Genomic DNA, 12,392 nt, shown 5'->3' with positions numbered 1-12,392 from the left:
TTTATTTTTTGAAAATATGTTTGGATTTTTGAGTATAATCCCGCTCTTTTGATTAGGTTTTTAGTTTTCTTTTTTGTTTTTGTTCGTTTTTGCACTTTATGTCACTGCACTTTGTTTTAATAATCGCGCCTGTTAATTTTGTTTTTATTTTTATTTTATGTTTTGGGTTTCGCACCCGGTTTGTAGTTTAGATAGATAAAACGTTTTTATTTTATTGTTTTTGGCAAGAATTTTAAACATTTTCTCTTTTTGTTTTACTGAAACGTTTAAATGCTCGTCATTACAGCTTTGTTTTTTTTTTTTTTTGTCCCACTGCACTTTCCTAATATTTATGTTTGTATACGAATGTTTTGTTTTGGTTTGTGTTTGTTCAAAATATTTGGGTCATTGCACCTTTTATTGTTTTGGGTTTTCTTCACCGCACAATTCCTTTGTTTTTTGTTTTAATACAATTCTTTATTTTTTAAATTGTTTCACTAATCCATAGTGCCTCTCACTATGGCTCGAAGGACCATGAATAAGTTTGTAACCAGTATATCTTTAATTCCCGCACAAATAAAATAAAAACCTCCGTTTCGCTGAATTTTATAATTTATAAGTTTATTTTGCACAAACTATTTTACTTCTTACAAATATTTTTTACTTAGAATTACTTAAGTAATCGACTTAAACGGTAGGATAAGATAGCGCGCCAGATCTCTGTTGCTGAAATGCTAACTATAGCGAGCGGGACGGGTGGTGTAGACGGAAAACTGAGCTGAGCGCGAACGTAAGCACGGACGCGTGTAACGATGTATAGTATGTATGTAGTATCGAAAATGACGATTTGCGCAGTGAGTCGAACGAAATGTTGCGCAGAAGGATTGTTTAGAACGAATGAACTTCTCTCCTTTTGTCCATCCTTTTTGATTAGATTGGTATAGGTGTGGTGAGTTGCGCTGTCGTATTAGAGTGCGCCAGTTTTTCCCAGGTTGAGTGAGGGGGAGGTTTAACTCATTTAAACAAATAGAAAATGTGCAATTGCAAGAAGTCACATATAATGCTCTTTTAGATCAAATACATAAATTAACTCAAAATAATAGTGAATCGGGGACGATTCATCTTAGGAAGGGGGGAGTTAATGACAGCCTCCACACAGCCACTTGACCATAACTGTAAACAATATTGAATCTTTACACTTTGTAGTTGTGCGGCCTCATAAATTAAAATAGAATTCGATATACTTTTTCCGTTCACATTAGAATAAACCATTCTTATCTAAACAATATTTGTAGCCCTCACAAGAAGGCATAATAAAATCAAAATAGAACACTTAACGTTCTGCCTAAAAATGCTGAATATGATATTAATGTAAATTGACACTTTCTTTGTTACAAACTCAACTTCAATATGTAATAACTTTAAGTAAATAATAAGTAAATGTATAAATATTAGTAAAATGGAAATAAAATATAGATTTTGTCCCCGGCGATCCAGTCGACACGACATGTTTCATTTTCTCTGCGCGTTGGCAGATAGAAAAAATATATTTTTTTACAAATTCCCGCCATACGGGAATTAATTTGCATACAAGTCTGCATTTGTATATCTAGTTTAAGACAAAAATCAACGCTATCCCATCGATTGTTTTGCAGCTCTAATTTGCCTTGAGAAAGACTTATACTATATTCGGACCGCCATTGAAAAATCTTGAAAACAATTTGCGGGTTGTGGAATCTAAGTCGTTCGGACCGACAATGTGTGTTTTCGAAGAGTTTTCACTGACAACCAGTGATGGTACATAATTTTTTGGAAAATCCCCACCAAAGAAGAAAAAAATCCCCACTTTTCCCTACCCTGTTTAAAATTTTTCCCTACAAAATTCCCTACAAGTTTTACCAATCATTTCTTACAATATTAAAAGAAAACAAAAAAGTTTGACCTTAAAGTACAAAAGATTTGGAACATTTATTATAATATTAAATATGTATAATACAAGTTTTACCAATCATTTCTTACAATATTAAAAGAAAACAAAAAAGTTTGACCTTAAAGTACAAAAGGTTTGGAACATTTATTATAATATTAAATATGTATAATACATAAAAATATAATATGTGCACCATTGCCTTGTATGTGTACACATACATATATATATATATATATATATATATAAAGAAAAAAATTTATTTCATTTAAATACATATCATGTTTTAAATTAGACTAGCATAGGTACAACAAGAATGATCCAATCAAATGGATGGTTAACTAAGGCGATATTAATTTATTTGGTTAAAAAAACTAAACAAACAAAAAACACGTAAACATATACTTTAAGCATGATGTAACCACAGTGCAAAAAAAAATATTAATGATGGTCGTAGAGTTCAGACGATGTCATTTTTTTTAGATGCGATTCCTTGCACTGAAAAATGCAACAATTTAGATTTTCGTCTTGCAAAAAAGAGCGGATTATGCAAATCGAAGTTAAATTTGCATGGCTTAACTTATTTCTTTTTTTCGTACGAACATCTGTAACTATAGAAAAAATTCTTTCGGAATCTGCATTGGCATGTGGTAGTGTTAAAATAAACTTGGCTAATTTTGATATAGTAGGAAAAAGAAAATTGTCATTAAAGTTTTTCATTTTAGTGATATTGCTCCAAAACTCTTCAGTGCCCATCTCTAAAAGATTATCTTTTTCATCGCTCTTAAAATTAATCTCAAAAGTTCTCCACTCTTGTAGAAGAGCGTAAGCATCTACATTAAATCTGCTGTAAATATTTTTAAATGTGAAATCATTTTTGTTTCCTTTTACCCCCATTGCAATTTCGGGACTTAAAAACTCCATTTCTGTAAATATACCTGTTCCAAGGGGCAATCTTCGCTGTATTTCTTCTAAAGCAATAATGTAAAACTGCAGGTAATCCATTCTTATTTTGTTTGCAGCAGCCTTCGGAATAGTTGTTAAGAGATCGATGCACTCATGCCCAAAAAAAACTTCTTCGATTGGTAGAGAAATATACGGTGATCTAACAGCACAAGTAGTATTAAGTTCCGACTTTTTAATGAAATTTTGACCTAGACTCAAAAATAATGTTTCTGATTCCCATTGAAGAACATGTATTAGTGGCACTTTGGACTGAAAAAGTGCATTTAGAGTATTAAAATAGTTGAGGACATACTTAAAAAAAAGTAAATAAGCTCTATTACACTCGTTATTGAGTTCAAACGAAATAATTTCTGTAGATTTTAACTTATCTTGCGCGACAGCTTGCTTTAAAAATTCTAAAAGCACTTCCCAGTTTTCTAAAACACTTTCGACGCACCTATGATGTGATAGCCATCTAGTTGCACACATCCTTAGGATTTTTTTCTTCCTCCCACCTAACATTTTCTGCACAGCTTCCAATTGCGCACATCTCTTGGAACTTCCAGAGACATACGAACCGATTTGCCGCAAAAGATCTTCGGGTGCTCATATCAGTGCTAAGCAAGCTTTACTTGCAATAATTGCGGCCGAATGGCAAATACATTTTACAACGACCACGTTTGGAATGTCATTAATCAACCTGGAAGCGAATGAATCGCCTTTCCCGACCATAACATTTGCGCCGTCGCTGCACATGCCTTAAAAATACAAGGAATAAAAAACGACCTTAAAATTTATGTTTATACATACATATTCATATATGTGAAGAATATACATATGACCATTTTATTTTATTTACCAATTATGTTATTAAATGGAATTCCTAGGGATAAAATTAATTCCTTAAAAGTCTTGTATAGAGCATCTGCAGTGCAATCAGCTCCTATTGGTAGTAGATCCAACAACTTTACCACAACTCGTCCCTTTTCTTCGTCGTAAAACCTGGCTAGGATGCACATATGCTTATTGAGGCCGATATCTGTGCTCTCGTCGATCATTACGGAAAACGGGTTTACTTTTAACTTATTTACCAAGTTGTCCTTTTCTTCTTTTGCTACTACATTTTTTATTATGCTGGTGCACTTTTTCCTCCCAAGATCAACATTTTTTATAATTTCAGAATCCGGCACTATTTCTTTCAAAAGTGGGATTAGGTGATCTACCACTGTCAAAACGACATTGTGTTCAGCGAAAAACATGCTGAGTCTTATTTCAAATTTTTTTTTATCTATGTATACCCCTTCCGCATTTACGTTTCTCTTAAAAAAAGTATTCAATTTGTTCGTTTTGCTTATGGCTTTTACATTTTTCTGGTGTGCTTTTGTTTCTGCGTGTTTCAATAAATCAGACTTGCCGCAATTTAAAATTTTGTTGCAGGCAGCGCATTTGCATTTAAACGACTCACCGGCCAAAGCTTGTAACCAACCCTTGAATCTTTCGTCTCCTAGCCACTTATTTGTAAACTTTTGTTTACGATATTTGCGGCTCTTTGCAATACTCTCGTCCGATTCTGTTGAAGAACTCATTTCTGTAAAAATGGTTTTTGTCAATAAAAGTAAAAGCTTTTAAATTTACTTCAGACTTACCTCACAAAAAGTCAGCAATCAAATTAAAAGCGGCAAACGAATTATATGCGACGCCAGCATGCTGCCATACAAACACTTTTTCAGAGTGCTGCCTTTGACAACGTGAAGTTGAAACCGATTTAATGCTGCCATTCGAACATATTCTTGATAAAAAAGTTGCCAAATAGACTTATTTGCATTTTGACATATTACATAGAAATTTCGATTTTGCTTTGTCGAAAAATCTTTACATTTTACTTATATATAAAAATCTGTCCTTTTTTCCCCACGTCCATTTTTTTCGACTTAAATCCCTACGTGTAGGGAATTTTCCCTACATGTACCAACACTGCTGACAACTCACAAAATTATTTATTTCTTTGCATTTTGAGCAACGAGAATGGTAAGTTTTGTTTGCCTTAATATTTACCCGCAAAGAGCACTAATTTTGTTTTGCCACAAAAAATATAAACATTTTGCGGGTTGTGGAATCTAAGTCGTTCGGACAGACAATGTGTGTTTTCGATGAGTTTTCACTGACAACTCACAAATTTATTTATTTCTTTGCATTTTGAGCAACGAGAATGGTAAGTTTTGTTTGCCTTAATATTTACCCGCGAAGAGCACTAATTTTGTTTTGCCACAATTGCCACAAGAACGCTTCTCCCCTATCACAAATTTATTTGTTTCTTTGCATTTTGAGCAACGAGAATGGTAAGTTTTGTTTGCCTTAATATTTACCCGCGAAGAGCACTAATTTTGTTTTGCCACAAGAAGGCTTCTCTCCTATCACTCCACAAATTTCTTTTTTTGTATTTTTGCTTTTCCATTTTGCAATGTCAATAGGGGGATTCTCTTGCTCTTTCAAGATTGCACGTTGACACAAAATGCAAAAATCCTATACCGAAATATGGAAGGCCAAGAGAGCACCCATTGCAGAATCTAGTGATATATGAACGGCTGATTCGGTAAATTTATTGACCGAAATATTAAAAATAAACATGTATATATTTTCATACATATGTACATAATGCATTTACATGCAATGCACATCTAATAATAATAAAAATGCATGGGGACACAAGTCATAAATTTATAGATAAGATAACATTAAACATACACAACACATGTATTAAATTGTATACTTGAAAACAACTCCATGCAGCATAAAACATATTAAGCAGCATAAACAACCCAGCAAAACTTGCGTGACCGAAACTCCAATACATTTACACAATTTTTACTTGTCACTAACGCTCCCTCACAAATCTTTGAAATGAGTAAGAAGTCAATCTATTGTGTCTATTATTTGTTTTATATTATAAGCTCTTCACTCAACAGATGTTAAGCAAAAATAAAACAAAAGAAAACAAATAAATTTTTTAGCTGTCACCGCTTACTGAAAACGATGGATGTGAAAGCGTACATCATGATATCGTGAATTTGACGTTTGCTTGTTCGTTGTGACAAATTGAATTCGGTTACAAACGCGTCGAATTGAGAATTGTGCATATTTATGCAAAATTATTTAAAATAAATAGATTAAAGCTATTATAATTGTGTTTCTTTAATATTTGTGAACGTTTTGTGTCTGTGCAATAATATTTGAAAAAGGGTGAGTAAAGAAAACTATAATTCAATATGATGAAAACTACATTTAGTGCATATGTATATGAGACGGGAAAAAAGACTTTTAATCTTAGTGCATTTGTGAAAAGGGAGTTAAATTTTGATTGTTATCCTGAAGTGGAGGGATGCAGTTCACTAAGCTCCCTTGATTTTTCTTCAAATTGCAGTGATAGCTATGTTAGTGATAGGAATAATAGTGATAGTGAAATTTTAAAAAAAGGATAAAAAATAATTCATTTAGTTTAGAATTAAAAGCTTGGGCTTTAAGAAATAGGGTATCCCATAATACAGTAATCGATCTTCTGCAAACGTTGCGAAAAATAGGATTTACCTCTAACGGCTAAAAGTCTTCTAGGTACCAGCCGAAAAAAGTAAATATTCAAATGACTCCAAGTGGACCTTTTTTATATAGAGGAATTCAAAATCATTTTGAGAAAAATTCATTTCCTCAAAATGAAAATAATATTTTGCTAGATGTGGGAATAGATGGCCTGAAATAATTCAAGAATTCGAATAAAGTATTGTGGCCTATTCTAGCATCGATAGTTAATTTTCCAAACGAATTGCCGTTTACAATTGCGTGCTTTTCTGGAACAGAAAAACCTTGGAGCATCAATGATTTTTTAAAAGAATTTTGTGAAGAAGTAAATTATTTAAAAAAAAATGGTCTTCAGGTTGGAAAAAATTTGATATTCGTTTGTTTTGCTGTGATGCTCCCGCTAGAGCTTTTGTTACAGGTGTGCAGTCGCACACTGGAAAAAGTAGTTGTTCTAAATGTGAGCAAGTGACTACAAAGAAAGAAGAGTTTATTTTTCAAAACAAATAAAACATTTAAGAACTGACCAATCTTTTAAAAATAGAAGTGACAGATCACATCACATTAATCCTTTTAAATTTAGAGTCAGGAAATTTCAAAATGGTTTCCCAATTTCTTTTAGACCCAATGCACCTTGTAGATCTTGGTGTATGTAAAAAGTTGCTTCAATTGTTAATTAAAAAAGGCAATATGAACGCAAGCAAAGTTGACGAAAAAATTACATTTTTTCCAATTTAGTTCCTTCAGAGTTCGGTCGAATATGTAGAAGTTTTGATGAAATCAATATTTGGAAAGCGACAGAGTTTAGGCAATTCTTATTGTATATAGGTATATTTGTCCTAAAGGATTGCATTGGTGGTGACCATTACTACCATTTCCTCTTATTTCACGCAGGTATGAGACTACTATCATGCAAGAAGTCTATAGCACTGAAGCCAATGTTGCCCCACAAATTTTAGAAGAATTCGTTGATTTGTTTGGAAATATATACGGTGAGTTAGTTAGTTACAATATACATGGTTTACTCCATTTAACTGACTGTACCAAGCAATATGGTCCTCTAGACAACTTTTCCGCTTACAAGTTTGAAAATCACATACAATATTTAAAAAAACTTATAAATAAGGCCAATAAAATCCTGCAGCAATTACATTTTAGGCTAGAAGAAAGAAATATTTCAGATTTTACCTGCATTAAAATATCAAAAATTAATTCGTTTAATATAGATTTAAAAAAAGAAAAAGACTACTATTGTTTTAGTCAAAAATTAGGCCCCATAAAAGTTACAGGCATGACAGAGGAATCTGGTATCGCAACTTTATCGGCACATTGTTTCTTGAGCGTTGAAAACTACTTTCAAGAACCATTGGAATCGTCATCTGGTTTAGGTTGTTTGTTGGCAAATAAATTGCATCCACATTTGTTTAAAATAGAAAAAGACGATATAGTTTATAAATATTTTTCTATTCCATATGAGGGCAAGTTTCTTCTAATTCCGATTTTACATCGTCTATTTCATGAATTTTCAAATTAGTATTTTTCACTGTAATTATTGCATTGCCCCGATGGTATTTTATTATATTATGTTAAGTTATTTAAAATGAATTTTGATGCTGCCAAATTTTTATTTCTTAATCAGATGGATTCACCAGCGCTTTTTGATGACACCTATTTGGAGGAATGCCCAACAACGTCTTCAATACCCGTAAAAGGTACATGTAAAATTGTCATTTTGGTTTTCAATTTATTTTTACGCATTTGTATTGTAGAACAATTGACATTTAAACGAAAGAAATTCAACATTTCTGGTTGCTACAACTCAGAGGCAAGCTTTTCAAAGCAACAAGGAAACAAATTGCCTGTGGATGGAAATGGTAATCCAATATACTACGAGTATATTGTTTAAATGCATTTCTTAAAAAAATTTACTTTATGATGTGTTTACACCTTTTTCAAATGTTTTTAACATGTTAAAAACTATTTCCACCCAACTACAAGAATTGACTTCAAGAGTTGATAACATGGAAAGGAAGATGGACAGCTTTTTAAAAGAAAATGTAAGTTTATGTCCATAAAAATTTTTATTGTTCTGTAGGTATTCATCAATACAAAAAACGTATTGTTAAGATATTGTTGTTTAGGCATTATTTAAGTATTTTCTAGCTGCTCTTGTTCTATTTTCAGATAATTCAAAAAAGCGAAGAAATGGCCCAACAAAAAACCGTCCGCAAATGTAAGGTGCTAATTCGGAAAGTTCACCAATCAGTATGCCGACTGACTGGTGAAGAAATTGACAACGCACAAACAGAAATTGCTTCCACCCTACCATTAACAACACTAGCTGCAGCTTTGGAAATAGAAGAAAAACTTAAATTCGAAGAATTTGCTACAGCAACGGTTAGTAATATATACAATTTCTTCAATAAACAATATTTATTTTGCATATTATTTTCAAATTACAGAAACAGTTTGTTTTAAAGATGAAAGGCAGTTCCGACAGTGTATTTGATGTGTTGCGGTATCTGTACACTGACGAATTCCTAACCTTGTGTAACTGGGACGGTAGGGGAAGCAAGCAACCGCTATCAAAATTTCTGTTGTCCAACATATTATATTATATGGTAAATTTTATACATACATATTTACTAGGGTGTGCCATTCTGAGGCAACCTTTTTTTTTCAACTGAAAAACAGACTCAAAACTTTCGAAAATGTGTAAAAAAAAAGTCATTCAAAAGATGAGCTCCTAATATAATATTAAGAGGTGCCTATTTCAAATTTTCTGTTTTCCATATAAATTACATAGAAAAAAAATCGTTTTTTTTTGTAGTGGTTATTGTGCGATTTTTCGAATGTCAAGAACCGATTCTTAATCGACTTCGACTACTGGAGATCGATTCCGAAAAATCGATTATTTTACGAGAAAACTCGATTTTCGAGTAGAATCGGAATCGAGTATACCATCCCTACTGGCAGCTATCGGGGGACATATAAAACCTCCGCATAATAACCACCACAAAAAAAAATTATTTTGTTTCCATGTAATTTATGTGGGAAACAGAAAATTTGAAATAGGCACCTCTTAATATTAATATTAAGAGCTCATCTTTCGAGTTATTTTTTTTATACATTTTCGAAAGTTTTGAGCCTGTTTTTCAGTTGAAAAAAAAGGTTGCCTCAGAATGACACACCCTAATATTTACCCAAAAAGATGTATTTTAAATTGATTTTTAATTGCATTGCATTGGACTTGCAAATTTCGAGCATATAATATAATATTGTAATAATTTTTTATATATGTATGTATATGTATATATTATTTTATGTATCTATATAAAAATTTATAGAAATAATTTTTATATTATTAAAAAAAATGTCAAAAGATGGAGGAAATGAATTTAATGTAAATCTAAATAAAATTATTTTATTATTAAAATTAATAAAAAAAAATATTTTATAAAAAAAATCTTTATATTTTAGAGTTTCGAACTTCAGGTTGAAGGAATGACAAGCGAGTGGTTTACCCAGTATGCACCGTCACGTTTTCATGAAAGCAGTTTTGTTGATTTGTCCCAAATTTAATGACAGTGTCAGAAAAAAGGATATAGTTTTATTACAGCAGAAAATATGTGAGCGAGAAGGTGATAAAAGATCACATGTATACAAAAGTTTTGTGAGCTCTTTTGATTCGCCCTTAAGAGCGTGATAGGAATAAGTAATAATTAAACCGGCACGCGCTACCGGCATGCCACTAGGTAACATGTCGTCACTGTTCTAACTGGGAATGGGCTGCAATACATACACATACACATACATTTAGTTACTTAAGATAGTGTTCTAATAGTAAATAAGTAATGAAAATATCAAAATAAAATCAGAATGAATAAATTCTTCCTCGATTTAAGACTTTACATTTCCCCTCACCAGTGGTAAGGAATGACAGGTGGTATAGTTGAGCCAAATCCTAATCTTACCAAAAAGAAAGATGCAATTAGCTCTTATAAACGCATCAATACACAAATTGCTAAAATATACCCGACAGTGCTCATTACTTTAGAGTTAAAAACACAATGGGAAAATACTGCTAATTGAATACTGGACTCTGATCTACCGGACGAAGAGCCAAATGAAGACGTGGAAATTAAAGCCGCTGACGATGTAGCCATGACATCAGAAGATGCAGAATGGAACATAAAAGCCAAGATGAAGAAAATGATGGGATGTTTACCAACAAAATACATACAACAATCACTGAAGGACGGATTCAATGCAGAAGAGTATACAAAGATGCAAATAAAGAAGCTTAAAATCAAAGGTATACAGTCGTCCGATGTAAAAGAGGAAAAGCTGCTAGGACACGAATTTGAAGAAATAGTTACGAGTAAACTTCATTAATTCCACACAAAAAGGTGCATAGTCATCGTGAACGTCACTTAGTTGTCGACCATGACAGGATCGCAAGCTGTTGTCACCTTTCTAGCAATCACTTTTGCCGTCCGGTAGAATTTTCAAAATTGAACATGTTCGTTAAATAAGATAAGTTAAGAAATTTGTAATACATAAGGCCATGAAAACATATACAGTCCGTCCACTAATTTTAAATAATCATTTCTTTCCCTCGGCAATATGTTCAAATATCATTGAACATGCTTACTTATCAGCAATGCCGAAATTCTATTAAAAATGAATATGTATCTATTTTCATATTTTTTTTGGTTACCTAAATGCGATGAAAAAAAGTTTCTTTCATTTCTTGATTTATTTGAATGAGTGCGAAGGAGAAAACATAATTGTCAATTGTAAATATCAGCAGCAGGAATATCATCAGAAGTAGTTGTCGAAATGAACTCCATTCGGCCGCACTAACCTACACAACACTCTCCACATCAACATACTAATCATGAAAAAAGGCAGCACTGAATAAGTACAACACTCTCCATATCAACCAGCTAATCGGAAAAAAGGGGCATCACTGATCCTCTCCATATCCAACGGTTTTTGTTCCTGTTTCATTTTGTACCCAAAGAAAGAGAAGCTGTGGCGGCATGCCGCGGCACTTGTTCTACACAATTCGAAAAGTCACGTACGCCGACACACGCGCCGGTCAGTTCACCTACCCCGCAACATAAAAGCAAAAATTTAATCTTTTTTAACATTAGAAGTGAAATTGTGAAATTTATAGTGAAACGTTTGTAAAGCTTATATAGTTCATCAAGAGATATTTTAACGTTTATAGAGTAAAGAAGCGGTTGTAAAGCTTATATAGCTCAACAAGATATTGTAACGTTTATATAGTGAGGAAGTGATTGTAAAGCTTATATATGTAGCTCAACAAGATATTTTGAGGTTTATATAGTGAAGAAGCGAGAGTGGAAAGTTTATAGTGAAGAAGATATTGTGAAGTTTATATCGTCTTATTGATTACGCTTCACTACTTTAAAATACATACATAATATTACATAAGTTCAACATTATCAGGTTCTGCGGTCAGATATAAACCTGTTTCAACCAATATTAAAATTTTGTTTCACTCATGTTCCATTTTCCGAAAATGTTGTTACGTTATTTTGCATTTCATCAACGAAATTAGCACGTACAAATTGATTTAAAATTTCTGCAGATTTTAGAGCTTCAGATACGCTTGGAGATGAAGAAATCTGGTCATTTTCATCAGCGCTGTTATGACTATCACTCTTGTCCACAATTACATTTTGCACAATTGCTTCATCGGTTAGTTCTCCACATATTGCAAGATTATTGTCAATACTAGAAAATTCCTCGATTTCTTCTGTTGATATGGGTAGGCTACTTTCAAAAGCACTCGCCCAAACTGAGAGCGGAACATCATCTTCATCATTAAAATCAGATGATATTGAGGTGCTGGTAACGCTTATATTCGCGATAGAAAATCCAGCATGCTTGAAATAGTTGGAAATCGTTATTTCAGAAACCTTGTTCCAAGCATCATACA

The 12,392-nt window shown here is 32.6% G+C and overlaps 2 protein-coding genes across 4 annotated transcripts; one reads left to right on the top strand and one right to left on the bottom strand.

The window, feature by feature from the left end:
- Window positions 1-2,032: 2,032 nt before the first annotated feature.
- Window positions 2,033-5,130, bottom strand: LOC125775421 (uncharacterized). Of its 2 annotated transcripts, XM_049446008.1 has the most exons (3): window positions 4,498-5,130; window positions 3,711-4,439; window positions 2,033-3,609 (listed from the first exon to the last, which is right to left on the bottom strand). In XM_049446008.1, the coding sequence occupies exon 3, from the start codon at window positions 3,371-3,373 to the stop codon at window positions 2,348-2,350; it is 1,026 nt and encodes a 341-aa protein (XP_049301965.1). In that variant the 5' UTR covers window positions 3,374-3,609; window positions 3,711-4,439; window positions 4,498-5,130; the 3' UTR covers window positions 2,033-2,347. The 2 variants fall into 2 exon arrangements, with proteins under 2 accessions (XP_049301965.1, XP_049301964.1); XM_049446007.1 differs by having other exon boundaries at window positions 2,033-4,439.
- Window positions 5,131-5,888: 758 nt separating this feature from the next.
- Window positions 5,889-9,798, top strand: LOC125775504 (uncharacterized). Of its 2 annotated transcripts, XM_049446165.1 has the most exons (6): window positions 5,889-6,091; window positions 7,316-8,133; window positions 8,191-8,295; window positions 8,420-8,478; window positions 8,606-8,818; window positions 8,884-9,798. In XM_049446165.1, the coding sequence occupies exons 2-6, from the start codon at window positions 8,022-8,024 to the stop codon at window positions 9,106-9,108; spliced, it is 714 nt and encodes a 237-aa protein (XP_049302122.1). In that variant the 5' UTR covers window positions 5,889-6,091; window positions 7,316-8,021; the 3' UTR covers window positions 9,109-9,798. The 2 variants fall into 2 exon arrangements, with proteins under 2 accessions (XP_049302122.1, XP_049302121.1); XM_049446164.1 differs by having other exon boundaries at window positions 5,889-8,133.
- Window positions 9,799-12,392: the final 2,594 nt, after the last annotated feature.

This window comes from Bactrocera dorsalis, chromosome 1 (genome assembly GCF_023373825.1).
Source record: "Bactrocera dorsalis isolate Fly_Bdor chromosome 1, ASM2337382v1, whole genome shotgun sequence".
Taxonomy (NCBI): Eukaryota; Metazoa; Arthropoda; class Insecta; order Diptera; family Tephritidae; genus Bactrocera; species Bactrocera dorsalis.
Note: the sequence above shows the minus strand (reverse complement) of the source record. Positions and strands in the feature narration are given on the sequence as shown.